Source organism: Schistocerca gregaria, chromosome 5 (genome assembly GCF_023897955.1).
Source record: "Schistocerca gregaria isolate iqSchGreg1 chromosome 5, iqSchGreg1.2, whole genome shotgun sequence".
Classification (NCBI taxonomy): domain Eukaryota; kingdom Metazoa; phylum Arthropoda; class Insecta; order Orthoptera; family Acrididae; genus Schistocerca; species Schistocerca gregaria.
The window spans coordinates 121460873-121478492 of NC_064924.1; the positions used below are offsets into that span (position 1 = coordinate 121460873).

The window sequence follows — 17620 nt, forward strand, 5'->3', positions numbered from 1 at the left end:
TATGGTACCTTTGAGTGACGAAATATAAAAATCACGGATATTTAATTCCTGTAATTGCTGAGAGTAATTGTAAGATTAACCTTCCTTTTCCCTATATACAAATCACAATCAGTCATGATAATTTAATTATTACTAATGTTGTTAATAAGAAACTAAACTGATTTCCACAATAGCGTGTGTATTAGTCAACGATAATCATAAGCAAGCTGCAAACTGTATCTCTGAATGACGGAAGGTTCGATTATGAAATATTACGAAGCGTAAATTGTGACTTCAAGGATACATACCATTTCATTTCCAATCGGACAGAACTAATACAAAATCAGAAACAGTGCTGATAAGTAGTAGTAACGTCGGAAATAGGAAGTTGAAATAATAACTAACATCCAAAGATGTTATTAACTATCTTGTCTTCGGTAACGCAGCAACAAATGAAGAGTGATCGACTGTGTAAAAAGTCGACATTAATTGTTATTGTGAAGACCCGATATTTAGTCGCCGTTACAGTGCAGATATATGTGTGGTCTCCATCTGCTAGGTGGATATAACGGAAAGTTTGGCATACACAGCAGATAACAACATCAATATCTTACGTCAGAGAAGCCGACGACAGTAGATAGATGAAGGGCGCCTACAATTGGCGCCCAACGCGTGACTCTGAAGAAAGGTATGAAAACAATTTTTACGTAATAAACAGTGGCGAAATATAACTGTCGTGGTTGCATAATGAACAGTGACTCAAAACTTCCAATTATATGTTTCATATTCTCCACTACGACAACCCACGACGCACGCGCAAATAATGTGATCTTAGAGATAAAGCCATTAGAAAGAAAATTTTAGAACAAGAGAAACGACGCGAACTAGTGGAAAAGACTTTTGGGGAGGAGATTTTAGAATAACAGAAACAACGATCTCTTCAAGACCAAGAATTTAAGAAAGAGGTATTACAGATTGTTAACGACCTAGAATCACGTATTAAGAAAAGCGATTAATATTTATCTACGTGAGACATAAATTAACATTAAGAGTACAATTTTCTAATGAAATGAACGAAACATTGCAAGCTTCGGTCTCCAAGTTAGAAGGGAATGTGGAGCAATCGATTGATAAAGTAACTAAACAAGTAGAGCTCTTAAAAATCACAGGGCAGGAGTTTATATGATGACTACCTTAGTAAACAGGCGATTAAGATAGAAGAGATATGTCACAATGGTTAGAATGGGGGGGGAGGAGTTTACACATTTACACGCAAGTTCAGAATGCTATCGAGAAAGCGACGCAACAGAATAAACCAAATGCTCCACGACGTGTGGAGGTAGACAGCGTGAAACAAATGAAAGTAGACTTCAATTCTATGAGGAGAAAGTTTTATCCGAGATACTTTTTTGGCAGGAATATGTAACCAGTCGTTTGTCAAAAGGTGAGGGTTGTCCTAAGAGACAAAACCAATTTGAAATATACCCAGAACCGTATTCCAGAAATCGATAGCCCGTTAGGAAATAGCGATGAGTCGGATCTTGAAGATCGATACTATGGTCGCAAGGGGACTGCACACAGTATTTACAAAGCTAGGCAGTTTCAAATATTTTCGAAAGACAAAAATTCTATGCACCTAATGGGTTTATAAAAAGTTTCAGAAGTTTATTTCTCCGATCTCGGAAGAAACAAGATAAAATACAGTTTATAGTGTCAAAGACCAGTGGAGAAGTTACATTGTGGGCATCGGAAGCAGCTGAAGTTGCAAGACCTGCAGAGATTTTGAAAAATTATTCATCGCGAAATATTGATTGCAAAGCAAACAAGATCTATTAAGGAATGACCTTCTCAACCTATGCAAATAGGCGATAGGCGATAGTCCCTGTGTGAACACTGATGGCTCTCAGACTAACAGTGGTGTCGGGAGTGCCTTCGTCACTGGCCCGACGATTTTCAGTATCGGCTTCCGGAATACTGCTCAGAATTTACAGCAGAGTTATTCACCCTGTATCAGGCCACACAGTACTTCCGGCAACACTGGCTTTTCAATTGTGTCATCTGCTGCGGTTCTCTGAGTGGCTCTCAGAGTCTTTGTATGCTGTGTACAGTCCATCAGTTAGTTCAACGGATTCGAGAAAGTATCCACGTGAGCAGTCTTAACGGAGCTACTAGCTACTGTAATGTTTATGCGGACCGCTGGTCACGTCGGTATGGCAGGCAACGAGGCCGCTGACACTGCTGCCAAGGCTGCAGTCCTCCTACCGCAGCCCTCTAGTTCTTCCTTTCCTTCCAATGATCTCCATGTCGCTGTCTGTCAGCAGGTGGTATTACTTTGTCATCACCACTGATCTTTCCTTCATGGGGACAAGTTTCGGCGAACTGAACCTCTCCCAGCGGATTGGACGACCTGTTCTCGGATCTCTCACCGCGAGGAGATCATTTTAGTTAGGTTACATACTGGGCACTGTCGTTTCAGCTGTCGCCGTTTGTTATGTGGTGATCCCCACCAATTTGTACTTATTGCCATCAGCCTTCGGCGGTTCGCCATTTCCTGACCGATTGACCTTTTTTCCCATGGAAAAAAGAACACACTGACACCGGTGTGTCAGACCCATCATACTTGCTCCGGACACTGCGAGAGGGCTGTACAAGCAATGATCACACGCACGGCACAGCGGTCACACCAGGAACCGCGGTGTTGGCCGTCCAATGGCGCTAGCTGCGCAGCATTTGTACACCGCCGCCGTCAGTGTCAGCCAGTTTGCCGTGGCATACGGAGCTCCATCGCAGTCGTTAACACTGGTAGCATGCCGCGACAGCGTGGACGTGAACTGTATGTGCAGTTGACGGACTTTGAGCGACGGCGTATAGTGGGCATGCGGGAGGCCGGGTGGACGTACCGCCGAATTGCTCAACACGTGGGGCGTGAGGTCTCCACAGTACATCGATGTTGTCGCCAGTGGTCGGCGGAAGGTGCACGTGCCCGTCGACCTGGGACCGGACCGCAGCGACGCACGGATGCACGCCAAGACCGTAGGATCCTTTGCAGTGCCGTAGGGGACCGCACCGCCACTTCCCAGCAAATTAGGGACACTGTTGCTCCTGGGGTCGCGACAGGCGTGAATGGAGGGACGAATGGAGACGTGTCGTCTTCAGCGATGATAGTCGCTTCTGTCTTGGTGACAATGATGGTCATATGCGTGTTTGGCGCCGTGCAGGTGAGCGCCACAATCAGGACTGCATACAACAGAGGCATACAGGGCCAACACCCGGCATCATGGTGTGGGGAGCGATCTCCTACACTGGCCGTACACCTCTTGTGATCGTCGAGGGGACACTGAATAGTGCACGGTACATCCAAACCGTCATCGAACCCATCGTTCTACCATTCCTAGACCGGCAAGGGAACTTGCTGTTCCAACAGGACAATGCACGTCCGCATGTATCCCGTGCCACCCAACGTGCTCTAGAAGGTGTAAGTCAACTACCCTGGCCAGCAAGATATCCGGATCTGTCCCCCATTGAGCATGTTTGGGACTGGATGAAGCGTCGTCTCACGCGGTCTGCACGTCCAGCACGAACGCTGGTCCAACTGAGGCGCCAGGTGGAAATGGCATGGCAAGCCGTTCCACAGGACTACATCCAGCATCTCTACGTCCGTCTCCATGGGAGAATAGCAGCCTGCATTGCTGCGAAAGGTGGATATACACTGTACTAGTGCCGACATTGTGCATGCTCTGTTGCCTGTGTCTATGTGCCTGTGGTTCTGTCAGTGTGATCATGTGATGTATCTGACCCCAGGAATGTGTCAATAAAGTTTCCCCTTCCTGGGACAATCAATTCACGGTGTTCTTATTTCAATTTCCAGGAGTGTATGTTTCGCATCTGAGTTATCGGCCGTTTTAGCGAACGACGCGCGGGCTGTCGACCGCGTTTCACTTTTTATCCTCTGTAGCAATAAGGCGAAGGACATTTAATCTTTAATTTGGGACCTCCATTGTGTTTACATCTTATTTTGTGGACTTTTCTCTAAGGGGAAGTCCTTCTTAGGTCTTCTTTCTGACATGGTCACTTATGCACTTAGTTGTTTTTGCGCCCTAAACCAGAACAAAACAAACCATATCTATGAGGGCGACAGCACTCACAATTATTTCAGTGGAGATGCACATTACGTCCGGATTCATGTGGGAATCTGGGTGAGCTGCGGAATAGAGGGGAATGGATAGAGACGCTATTTCGGCACGACAGGATCGAAGTTTGGGTCAAATGGGAGGCGTGCCAGAAAGGCCGTGGCGGTCAAGGTGAAAACCGGGTTGGAGACCTGTCGGCTTTGAATTTATTACAAAGCTCGAATACGGCTAATATAGTTGGTTTCTGTTAACCCGAGAAGATTTCAACAATAAAATTCTACAAGAAAGTCTGCATTCCCATGTGGATAAATGTGTTATTAGGCCGTGATTTCTCCGTTATTGTGAACAACACCAATAAATGCCCACTTTGCAAAAACTTTGCAGCTTCTGTCAGACCAGGCTGCACTCCGAGGAAAGGAAGGTAACGCCGGAAAAATTCATCAGATTATGGGAGTTGGTTTTAATAGATGTTACAGTAAACGAGATGTCACGTTTGCGAATAAGACGGCCCTTTCTAAAAAGAGCGCTCTACATTTTTATGAAACAAAAATGTTGGATCGGACCTGATGCCGTCAGTGGTTTATTCAGACGAAATTTTAACCCATACACATTACACTGTGAATAAATGTTTTCCAAACAGTGTCGTCTAAGAAAAGCACCAATCGGCGTCCGCCCCCAGTAGCTGAGTGGTCAGCGTGACAGAACGTCAATCCTAAGGGCCTGGGTTCGATTCCCGGCCGGGTTTAAGATTTTCTCCTCTCAGGGACTGGGTGTTGTGTTGTCCTAATCATCATCATTTCATCCCCATTGACGCACAAGTCGCCGAAGTGGCGTCAAATCGAAATACTTGCACCCGGCGAATGGTCTACCCGACGGGAGGCCCTAGTCACACGACACTTGCATTTACCAGTCGGCGATTAGTAGTGCTTATCAGGGCATTTGTGTAAGGGTGTTTAGCATGATAAGCTCTTTGCTTGTAAGGATTCACCTGAGTGTGCACCGTTGCTACCTCCATTCTCTGGTTCGACGGCATTAAAATATCGGTGCTGCCTGCTGCCTGGCCAGGTCTGCAGTTGGCTTTACCGAGTAAGATTCGGTGGTCGTGGCCGGAGGCGTGTGCTTCTGCTGTACTCACCAGTGTATATCAGAGCGACGTATGCTCCTGCATACTTCCCAGTGTGAATCAGAGAAGCGTGTGCTTTTGCAGTACTCACCAGTGTATATCCAGCTGATGACGGGCGCCACGGAGACGCCGCACTTGAAGATATTCTTGTCGTCCCGGGCCAGCACCATGGCCGCAGTGTAGCCGCCGTAGCTCCAGCCCCAGACGCCGACGCGCGAGCGGTCGATGAAACGGTACTTCTGCAGCAGCTTCCTGCACGACAAAAGTGGAATGTTAGTACCCACCCTCTTTCGACGTCAGTACGCCCTCGGTGGACTACACTCATATGAGATAACACGTCGCAATGCGTAATGAACCCAGGAACATTGTCTAACATGAAACTTCCTGGCAGATTAAAACTGTGTGTCGGACCGAGACCCGAACTCGGGACCCTTGCCTTTCGCGGGCAAGTGCTCTACCGTCTGAGCTACCCAAGCACGACTCACGTCCCTTCCTCACAGCTTTACTTCTGCCAGTATCTCGTCTTCTACCTTCCGAACTGGAAACATCCCCCAGGCTGTAGCTAAGCCATTTCTCCGCAATATCCTTTCTTCCAGGAGTGATTGTTTTGCAAGGTTCGCAGAAGAGCTTCTGTGAAGTTTGGAAGGTAGGAGACGAGATACTGGCAGAAATAAAGCTGTGAGGACGGAGCGTGAGTAGTTTAGATGGTAGAGCACTTGCCCGCAAAAGAGAAAGGTCCCTAGTTCGAGTTTCGGTCTGGCACACAATTTTAATCTGCTACGAGGTTTCATATCAGCGCACACTCCGCTGCAGAGTGAAAATCTCATTCCAGATTGTCAAACGTGATCGTTTTGATGGTGTAGGTGTTATGCTGTGGGGAGACTTAATGTTGCATTGGTGTACTGACCTACGAACCTCTGAACACGGTATACTCACCTGTCGTCGTTATTGACTCCGTACTCCTTCCAAATGTGCCTCTTTTCAGGGTTGCATTCGGCCCTAACTTTACTTTTATGGGTTGGAATTGGCGACCGCATCGGACTGCGCGGCTGGAGGAGCATTGGAACGAGTAGATATTCAGCGAATGTACTGACCTGCCCGTCCCCCCGACTCATCGAGTACGTATGGGACGCGTTGGGGAGACATATCACAGCACCTCCACATGCATCAAAGGACATCCAGCAGCTGTCAATCGCGCTGGTGGAGGGATGGGACGCCCTACCATCACCAACCTTGTTGCCAGCATGAGCGCACACTGCAGAGCATGTATTAACGTGCGTAGTGATCAGACCATCTATCAAGAACCGTGTCTCGCCTTTTTAACGTACAGGCGACCACCATCAATAGCTGTGACATCAGTGCAATTTGAGTAAAATTGTCATTTCTGTTCGTCTCACCTTGTATTTCATTCCGCTGTGGCACATCATGCGAAAATTACTTTCGACCTAATGTTTGCACGCCAGTGTATTTCGAGTTTCGTCGTTATGAACAATTATTCACTGCTGCTGTTACTGTTAAAGAGGTATAAAAATGAGTCAAATACGTACTAAAGCTTCATTCTGAGTGCAAAGCGAAACAAAAAGCGTTATACCAGTGTCATATCACAGGTTGTTGTTGGCGACATGCGCAGTATTCTATCGTCATTCCTCAGATATTCCCGCTATATACGGTAAGCAATGGGCTGTACTTACTATGATTAATTCCTATAAATGATGTGCACAATGTGTTACTCTTGAAACACACGGTAAGCTAGAAACTGGCGAGGAAGGTACATAAAGAGCCTGGCGGACTGCCTGTGGGCAACTGACTCCTACTGTCTTAGGTATCTGAAGTGATATTTTACTATGAAAATACAGCGACCAGCCACTTTTTTTAATGCGTTTTATTTATGCCAATATGCATTTCGAGTTTGCACCCACCTTCAGCTGGAAAATTACATGTATCTTCAGTTTCTACAGTGGTACAATCTCGACAGCAGTTTGAATGCTGCAGCTGGCCTATGCAAAAGCAACGATGCCAATCATTTACTTCAATTTCGCGAGTTTAAAGTTACGCACTGTCAGTTGTTCATTTTACTTACATTCTCCTCTCCTTGTTTTTCTTGGTTTTCTTCTTTTTTGTAACAACACATAACCAAATACAAGAACAAAACAAAATTAAAGAATACCACAACAAAGCCAAAAGAAAAACATGTAAGCTTGCCATTTGTAGGAAAACTGTCATATAAAATAGCAAACCTGTTCTGAGGAACAGATATCAGAATCAGCTACTAAACAAATAACAAAATAAAGGACAAAGCTATCCATAACATTAAAAATAATACCAAACGGTACAATCAATCAGGAATATACAAACTTAACTGCAACTCATGTCCAAAAACATACATAGGCCAAACAGGGAGAAACTTCAACATACGGTTTCGAGATCACATGGATGCTCTTCCTTAAAAAAACTTAAATAAATTCACATTTGTCCAACATGCAGCAGAAGAAGAACATCAAGTAACAGACATATCCCATAACCTACAAGTTCTCCACCTAGCTAACAAAGAACAAAGAATGAACCTCCTAGAAGAAATCGAAATTTATTCACATAAACGTGCATGCCCTTCTGACATACTTAACGATCAAACAGAGTTACCAAACCGAATATATCTGAAAAACTTCCACACTCTACTTATCAAACCACTTATTAAGCACAATCAAGAAATAACATATTCTAATATAAACCCAACATATGCATGTAATAATATACAACATACAAAATCTTAATTCTGTCTTTATTATATTGTAAATGTATGAATTACTGCTTTGTATAAATGTGTTATGTTAGTTTATTATCTTCAATACTACCTAACTAAAAAAAAATGAAATTGTATACATCGTACTTAGAATACTTCTATCACCCAAGTCAATGTTTAGTAAGCAGTAGCTTATCTAGAACCTCAAAACTTTCCTAAAATATAACTCTGTCCATAGATAAACTGCTTGTATGTGAACAAATACTGCCAGTCGACAACATGGCAAATAACGCAGTGCACCTGTGTAAAATACGTGACAAAATGTGTTTGTGTTGTTACAAAAAAGAAGAAAAGCCAAGAAAAAACAAGGAGAGGAGAATGTAAGTGAAATGAACATCTGAGAGTGTGTAACTTTAAACTCACGAAATTGAAGTAAATGATTGGCATCGTTGCTTTTGCACAGGCCAGCTTGCAGCATCCAAACTGCTGTCGAGATTTTACCATTGTAGAAACTGAAGATACATGTAATTTTCCAGCTGAAGAAGGGTGCAAACCCGAAATACATATTGGCATAAACAAAATGCATTAAAAAAAGTGTCTGGTCGCTGTATTTTTATAGTAAAATATCATGATCCACGGCCACGGAGCTCAACAGTCCAAATAAAATGGACAAATTGTTATCTGAAGTGATTTCTCCGATCTGCGGATGGGTATTTATGAAACGTCCTCTGTTATATAAGGAAGCCAGCAAGGCTCGCGATTCACTCAGATACATACATGTGCATTTACGCGAGACCATTAACAAAGACAGAGCTCCCATTTAACTAAAACTCCAATTGACTACTTCTTGTGGGGCCAAATGCAAAGTTTGATTTACGAGACTCCTGTAGAGACAGAGGAAGTCGTGCTGGCATGATTTCTGGTCGCTGCAGTAGAAATTGCGGAAATATCGGTTGGGATGGAGAGTGTGTACCAGAACATGCTTCGTAGGTGCAATCTCTGTAACAACATTAGAGGTCGCCACATCGAGCCGCTGTTGTAATGAATCAATACTGTTCTGTACGTACAGAATGCTTACGTGGGAGTGGTGTGAAGACGTAATGTTGACGTGTTAATACAAAACAAATGTGCTTAAGTGATAAATGGAGGTTTCGATGTGTTTCTTTTCGAATCGTCACCTAACAACTGTACTGAGTCGCGCCTAATTCAGCTGTTCAAGTGGAAGTGGATGAGTTAAACATCTGAACTGAAATCATCGTATAACGGAAACGGTAAGTTTCTGGACATGGGTTCCTGTTCAAAATAATATGTTCTTACTACCCTCTACAAATCCTAGATGTCTGTAACAGGGACTTCAGAACACCCTTGTATACGCAAATACAATAACTGATTTTCCTCTATTCTAACGTCTGTTCACCCATCTTAGTCTCATGAGCAGCTTTATTGGACCCCAACAGCAGGTAGGTATGATAACTTTCCACGGTTGACACTGAGAAATAAATTAAACTCAGATTCCTAATGCTGACGCACAGCACAATTTAGGACGAGCCCGGGCGAGTGTAGCTTCACGAGCAGTTTGGGGGGGGGGGGGGGGCTGTTCTAAGAAGAAGCCAGATAACCTCATCGTCCATTGACCCTTACTACCTGTACGACTCCCTCTCCCGCTCGAGGCTGGCGCATAGGCACTACACCTCGTTTGTGGAGATTTGACGTTCTTATATGCTCTCTTCAGCTCTTCCCATTTCGGACTTTCTTAGTGCACAATTCCCAGCAGAAACGAAGAACTGCCACATGCAACACAGCCTACACTGCCTGATCTAAAGTATCCGCACACCCCTATGTATGGCGGAGTTGATCAACAGGCGTCACGAGAGGCGGACCCGCCCCAGTGTGAAACCAGGCGAAGAGTATAGTGTTGCCAGTAGGAAAGCAGTAACAGCAGAATGGATAGGCGAGGAGAGCTCAGTGACCACGAATCTGGACTAGTTTTCGTATGTCAGCTGAGTAACAAATCCGTTAGCGATAATGCAACCCCTCTAAAGAAGTCAAGTGTTGGTGATGCGACTGTGAAGTGGGAGCGCGAAGGAACAACCACAGCTGAACCGAGACGGTCAGATAGGGTCTGTCAGCACTGCGGAGAGCTGTTGAAAAAAGTTGCGTGAAACGAGCTCAAGGAATTACTCGTGCGCCCCAAAGCGCTACCAGCAGTTCAGGTAAAAACAAAAGATGGATAGAGCGTCTGCCATGTAAGCAGGAGATCCCGGTTTCCAGCCCTGGTTGGGGCACACATTTTTAGCTGTCCACATCGGGGTACATCAACAACACCTCTCGGCAGCTGAGGGTTTCAGTGAATTATCATTTGTTATAGAGAGGCTGCACGGTCATCAATGGTATCTGTTCTTTGGAGAACAGTTACTATTCTCATAGAAACTATAAGTGTTTTTTGGGAGATAATTCAAATATGCAATAAAAATGAGGGGTTTCCATTTGAAAATACTAAGTTGATCCCGCTCAGTTGATCCTACTCACGCAGGAGGGGAGGTTAGGAGATGGCTGATTGTAGCACAGAGAGATGTCCGCTTTACTAATATTAACTATTCACCAGGAACATTTCTTTCGTACGGTGCGTCGTTTTCGATATATTTAGTCTCCTCAAGTTTACACAAAAACTCTGTATATTTCAAATAGCGTACAATGCAGCTTTCTAAGTAAACGTTTCTCGCGCCTTTTCCTAACTCAGAGTCTTTTACGGAAGAGGAAATTCAGTAAATTTCGTTTACAGAGAGCCAGGCATAAACAATATGAGTCTTATTTATATAGTTTTCTACCTTGTCATTTTGAGGTTTTAGAGGGTGAAAATGACTGGAACTGATGATTAGTCTCATTTATAAAGCTTTCTTACTTGTTCAGGTTTGCCCGTGTATCACACATTCCGCTTGTTATGCACTCTCTAGCAAACTAGCGAAGCACCCAGACTGGAAGGTGGAAACAAAGGAGTCTTCAGCGATTGACGGAGAAAAACACTTGGCAATATGAGCCCACTTATAAGCTTCGCGTTGCGTGCCTTCTGATCTGAATGCATGCACTGATTCGAGTGGAAGGGTACTGCAAACTCACTGTACGACCGTGTCGTCGGGCAAGCTGGCCACAGATGTTCTAACTGGTCCTTGTTATCTCATGGTCCAACCCATCTTTTATTGGGGACGCATCTGGAGCTCTTGCTGGCCACGAGAGTACCTCAAGGTCATGCAGACAGTTCATAGACGCACACGCCATGTGTGGATGAACATTATCATATTGAAGAATGGCATAACGATACTGTTGCTTGATTGATAACACATGGGGATGCTGATCATACAGTGGTATGTCATGGACAATCGGAGTTCCCTCAGTCAATACCAGCTGTGACCTCAAGTCACATCTAGTGGCTCCAAATACAGTGGACCGAGGAGTAACACCGCTGTACCTCTCCAAAACAGTGGAAAAATGGAACTCCTAGCTCCATGTCGCTATCATACTCTCTGTTGGTCATATGGAACAGTGCAGAAACGTGAAGCATTGACGAAAACAATGTTGCGACATTCATCAGCAGTTCATGCTTGCTGGTCACGGCGCCACACTAAATGTAGCTGTTTGAGTTGTGTGGTGGTGTTAATGGCAACCTACACATGGGGTGGTAATTCCCTATTCCAGCTGTTGCTGCAGGATGACACAGAATGTTGTAGAGATTCCATTACCTTTTCTCAGAAGGCAGGCGTAGATGTGACAGGGTTGCGATGTGCTTGGTGTACAATACAGAGATCCTCCCTTATGACAGGCAGACGTGGTCAACCAGAACCTTGACAGTGGCTATGTCTGCTCTCACATTCCCACACAGATCAACTTTGGGCCACTGTTATATCTGAAATCCTTAAAAGAATAGATACTGCACGTTTCGATCAGTCGGTGAAATGGAACCCACAAACCTTGTGAGGCTCTGATACCGCTGTCCCACGCAAGTACTCCGCACCTCCGTGTACTTCACTGTCATTACTCAACATCTAGGGCTGTTGACACTCCTTATCTACCCTAAAAGGTCTGGTAAGCACACTAAAAACGATCAACAGTAATGCACTTTGATGCTCTTTCTAGCTGGTACAGAGAACTGCAAGTGTAGTCATTTACATACTATGCACATCCATTGTTGGTGGTGTTCATGAACGCAGTTAGAATGGCATCCGACCATGTCTTCTGGGTGCTTCAGTTTTTTTTATCAGACAGTGTAATTACCAAATTAAGAGAAGAATTTATGGATGAGATAAAAATTCTGAAGTTAGAAGATATTATGTTTTCTGTTGTAGTTCAGACACTGGACTGCCCACTGACCAGCAAACATTGTGCATTGCAAAACCAAAAGAAAATGTCCTATGAAATACATGATGCTTTATCAAAAATAAACAGCTGAGCTTGCCAATGTGCAGTTAGTTCAGCTGCTACTATGCGATCTTAGTTGTAACAAGCAGTAAATATTTGACATACGTTTTACTAGCCACAACGTAAAATAGGAAAATAACTGGTTAGAAGTGAAAAATGTTAGAACGTTACTCTTCCTTACGTCATAATTAGGGCACACACGAAGACTAAATGTCGAATCTCAGAATTTAAGTGATAAAATGTTAGTTTTTTCATTGTCATGCCTGGGTGTAAACATGCAATAACAAAAGAAAGGTACAGCTTATTATTATTATTATTATTATTATTATTATTATTATTATTATTATTTTGCCTCTGCCCTCGTCGACAAAATTCTCAAACAGGACCAGATTGGCTCCCATCGCCCTTTGAAAACATAGCGAATAGAGTAACTGCATCTTAAACACTCATACATAGATCTGCAGCAAATGACTGATAGAAATGCAGCTGAAAATTGTCTATTTACATAAAAATAAATAGTTTCTTTTGCTTCCAGAGCTAAGCTGTATAATATTAGTTATTTCCGTTCAGAAACGTTTCAGAGCAGCATTATATGTTACATACACTAAAAAAATTATTAAACCAACGATTATTGTAATTTATTCCCACTTTAAAAAAGAAAAAAACAACGCGTCGAACACGTGTACAATAAAAATGGTTCAAATGGCTCTGAGCACTATGGGACTTAACTTCTGAGGTCATCAGTCCCCTAGAACGTAGAACTACTTAAACCTAACTAACCTAAGGACATCACACACAACCATGCCCGAGGCAGGATTTGAACCTGCGACCGTAGCGGTCGCGTGGATCCAGACTGTAGCGCCTAGAACCGCTCGGGCAGCCCGGCCGGTGGTGTACAATATTCTAGTACACTACATAGTACATACTGGTTCCTGTACATACTTGTAGATGTTCACTATTAGATTGGTGTGCACCTATGATACGGTTGGTGAGATGACGCATAAGAGACAGGGGCCATTTTGCTCCATCCAGTAGCGTCTTTCTGCTGCGTCTGTAGCGAGAGCTTCTGGTTGCACGTAGAACAGTTAACGTTAATGTTCATATTAGCTTAGGTATAGTAAGGGTACTACTCATTACAATGTTTATTGCGTGTGGTGTAAAGCTAACATGACAACAGGTGACAGCGATAGTTGTTTTAGTAGATAAATTTTTCCAGAGGGAGTCAGAAGCAAAAACAGTGACCCAATCTGGCACACACCCCAGCGTTGCCAGTTACGAAGTTTGTCAGGGGCTGGACCGAGTGGGACAGAGTGCACACTGGCAACGCTGCAAATTATTCAGCGTCTCTCTGACTGTGCAGGACAAATGAAGAACCAGCCTACTTACCTCACATCGCACACCTCTTCAACACAGCGCTTCCTCCCTTACTTATCACAGCTCACTTATTGCACTGCCAGAGCACAGCTGAGTTGTGCGACCAGGAGTCTGCTCACCACATGTCTGAATATAGACACTACGCGAGATGTAAGCAGCGTCTAAACCGCTTCGTACATCAGCATGCTTTCCAGTTCTGAATCTCATGTTTTCTACAATTATGTAAAGTGACTCTGTGTGGGGAAATAGCGCTTAAATGTGCTCCAAATGGAAAGCGCACGGTTTGTGTAACACATGCAACAAAGTGGCAGAGGAGCGCCTTACTTGGTGACGACGATCTGGTCCTCGACTTCTGCGGTGCCCAGCCTGCGGTAGACGGAGAAGAGCATCCTGTCGCCATGGCAGGCAGACCCGCGGCCGTCGATCAGAATGACCACGTACCGCCTGGTGGTCGTGAAGTAGCTGGGGAGGTCCACATCGAAGGAGTCGTCTATTTGCTGGTGGCCTGGACCGGCGTACCTGTGGAGGCATACAAAGGTTCCTCGATCTGAGATGTTCTACCGTTCAAATAACTAAGGTCGGTTTCCTGTCCACTCCCATTGTTACAGCGCAAGCCGTAAACAGAGCAACAGTTGTAAGATGTGCACCGAATGTATGAAAACAGAGAAAACCAGACAGTCCAGAAAAGAAGCAGGGTCACTGCATGACTAGCGATGTGACACGCTAACAAGCACTTCATACAGCACGGCACACGTGACTTCTGGATGCCGAGGTAGCCCAGATCAGAGCGAGAGGTGCCGGCCGCATGGCACGCCGGCTGCGCTTCCTGTGGCCGGCGGTGGCGGCAGTTAGAGTGGCGAGGTGAAGCATCAGAGACGCTACCAGTACATGATCTAGGCGGGAATACCGAAGTCAGTTAGTCATGCAAATGTAATTCGGAGCGAAAATGAAATGGCTTTTGTACATTATAACTATACATTAACTACACTGAAGCGGCGAAGAAACTGGTATAGCCATGCGTATTCAAATACAGAGATAAGCAAGCAGGTAGAATACGGCGCTGCGGTCGGCAACGTCTATATAAGGCAACAAGTGTCTGGCGCAGTTGTTAGACCGGTTACTGCTCCTAAAATTGCAGGTTATCAAGGTTTAAGTGACTTTCAACGTGGTTTTATGATCGGCGCAAGAGCGATGGAACACAGCTTCTCCGAGGTAGCGATGAAGTGGAGATTTTCCTGTACGACCGATTCACGAGTGCACCGTGAATATCAGGAATCCGCTATAACATCACATCTCTGATATCGCTGCGGCGGGAAAAAGGTCCTGCAGGAATGGAATCAATGACGACTGAAGAGAATCGTTCATCGCGACAGAAGTGCAACCCTTCCGCAAATTGCTCCACAGTTCAGTGCTGTGCCATCAACAAATGTAAGCGTACGAACCTCTCAACGAAACATCATCAATATGGGCTTTCGGAGACGAAGGCACACTCGTGTACCCTTGATGACTGCACAACACAAAGCTTTACGCCTCGCCTGGGCCCGTCTACACCGACATTGGCCTGTTGATGACTGAGAACATGTTGTCTGGTCGGACGAGTCTCGTTTCAAATTGTATCGAGCGTATGGACGTGTACGGGTGTACAGATAACCTCATGAATCCATTGAGCCTGCATGAAACCAGGGGACTGTTCAAGCTGGTGGAGGCTCTCAAATGGTGTCAGGCGTGTGCAGTTTGAGTGATATGGGACCCCTGATACGTCTAGATACGACTCTGACAGGTGACACGTACGTAACCATCCTATCTGATTACCTGCATCCATTCATATCCACCGTGCATTCCGACGGACTTGCGCAATTTCAGCAGGAGAATGCGACACTCCACACGTGCAGAATTGCTACAAAGTGACTCCAGGAACACTCTTCTGAATTTAAACACTTCCCCTGGCGACTTCTGCGTGCTCGTGGGGGTCCTACACGATATTAGGTAGGTGTAGCAGTTTCTTTGGCTCTTCAGTGTTATGTTATGTTACGTTAACAGGGGGACCTAGAAACGACGGAGAGGCTCCGTCCCCGCCGCGGCCGCAGTGGTCCACAACCCCACGACGACTACCGCAATCTGCTTCACACCTCCGCCGCCCGGCACCGAACCCAGGGTTATTGTGCGGTTCGGCCCCCGATGGACCCTCCAGGGAACGTCTCACACCAGACGAGTGTAATCCCCATGTTTGCGTGGTATGGGGTAATTGTGGTGTACGTTTACGTGGAGAATTTGTTTGCGCAACAATCGCCAACATAGTGTAGCTGTGGCGGAATAAGGGGAACCAACCCGCATTTGGCATGGCAGACGGAAAACCGCCTAAAAACCATCCACAGACTGGCCGGCTCACCGGACCTTGACACAAATCCGCCGGGCGGATTCGTGCCGGGAACCAACGCTCCTTCCCGCCAGGAAAGCAGTGCGTTAGACCGCACTGCCAACGGGGCTGGCTGCTCTTCAGTGTAGTTGACATCCACTAAAAATGAAAAAAAATGATTCTCACAAGCGCCCCCTCCCCCTCCATCCACATAATACACGACAGATGTCGAATAAGTAAAAGCAATACATTTTTTTCTCGGCCAGTTTCAGTAGAAAAAATGTCGAATTTGTTTCGGGACACTGTGGAATGTTCCTGCTTCAGTCCCTACAGTTTCAAGAAGTTCCGGTAGGTGCCGGCGCTATACGTAGCCTTCAAAATGGCATCTTTAACGGACGTTCGTTCCAGAAAAAGAGCAGTCACTCCATTTCTTTTAGCAGAAAACCAGAGTATTTCAGATATTCGTAGGCGCTCGGAGAATGTCTACGGAGACCTGGCAGTGAACAAAAGCACATGAATCGTTGGGAGAGGCGTCTGTCATGATCGCAACAGGGTCGCGCAAACCTTTCCTATCTCCCACGTGCAAGCCAGTCGCAGATAGCTCACACAACTGCAATACTGGAACGCGCGGACACTCTCATTCGACGTGACCCTCGAATCACAAACACATCGCTACAGAGCTAGACGTCACTGCTGATAATGTTGACACACTCATCCACCATTTGGGGTCCTCAAACTCATGCGCGCGCTAGTGTCCTTGCCGTCTAACAGAAGACCATAAAGAGCAACGACGGGCCATCTGTGTGGAGATGCATGCGCATTACGAGGGTGAACGTGACAATTTATGTCGAACTTCTTCACACGTGATGAAGCATGCTATCATGACTTCGAACCGGAAACGAAACGGCGATATTGAATGGTGCCACACCACCTATTCTCTGAAGAACAGACTCAAAGCTGTAACTCATCCGGTACAGTCACGGCGTCGGTCTTCCGGTACTCTGAAGGGGTTATTCTGTTTGATGTCGGTCTCTCATGTTGCAACGATAAACTCCGAAGTGTATTGGCCCTACTCTCAGGAAACTGAATAAACGGCTTAATCGTGTACGTGGCCACCGAAATGTAGACGAACTTCACCCTATCTACGACAACGCAAGGCCTCACATAAGTCTGCGCACCCGAGTGGAGCCCACAAAATTTCACTGGTCTGTTCTTCCGCATCCACTCTACAGCCCGGATCTCACAACTTCTGACTTTGGCGTGATGAAAGACGCCCTCCGTGGGAAGCAGAAAGTGGATTACGGGGAGATTGACGTAGCAAGACTTTCGCTGCGATGTCGACGAGCAGATGGATACCATTTGGGCATAAAGGCTCCCCCAGCGCAGTGGCGGAAGGCCGCCTCGTTGCACGGAGATAACGTCGACAATTATGCCAAAAGAGTGGCGAATAAAGTGGTATATTAGAATGCTGAAGAAAACCAACCTGCTTTCAGAAAACAAATGTG

General features: G+C 45.4%; 1 protein-coding gene across 1 annotated transcript in view; it reads right to left on the reverse strand.

Annotated features, from left to right (window-relative positions):
• Positions 1-17620, reverse strand: part of LOC126272474 (venom dipeptidyl peptidase 4-like) — a 274930-nt gene that overhangs the window by 23063 nt on the left and 234247 nt on the right. Inside the window, exons 13-14 of the mRNA XM_049975353.1 lie at positions 14084-14278; positions 5324-5484 (exon numbers count right to left, since the gene is read on the reverse strand). Of these exons, the coding sequence (XP_049831310.1) occupies positions 5324-5484; positions 14084-14278 (356 nt within the window). The remainder of the gene's footprint in view (positions 1-5323; positions 5485-14083; positions 14279-17620) is intronic.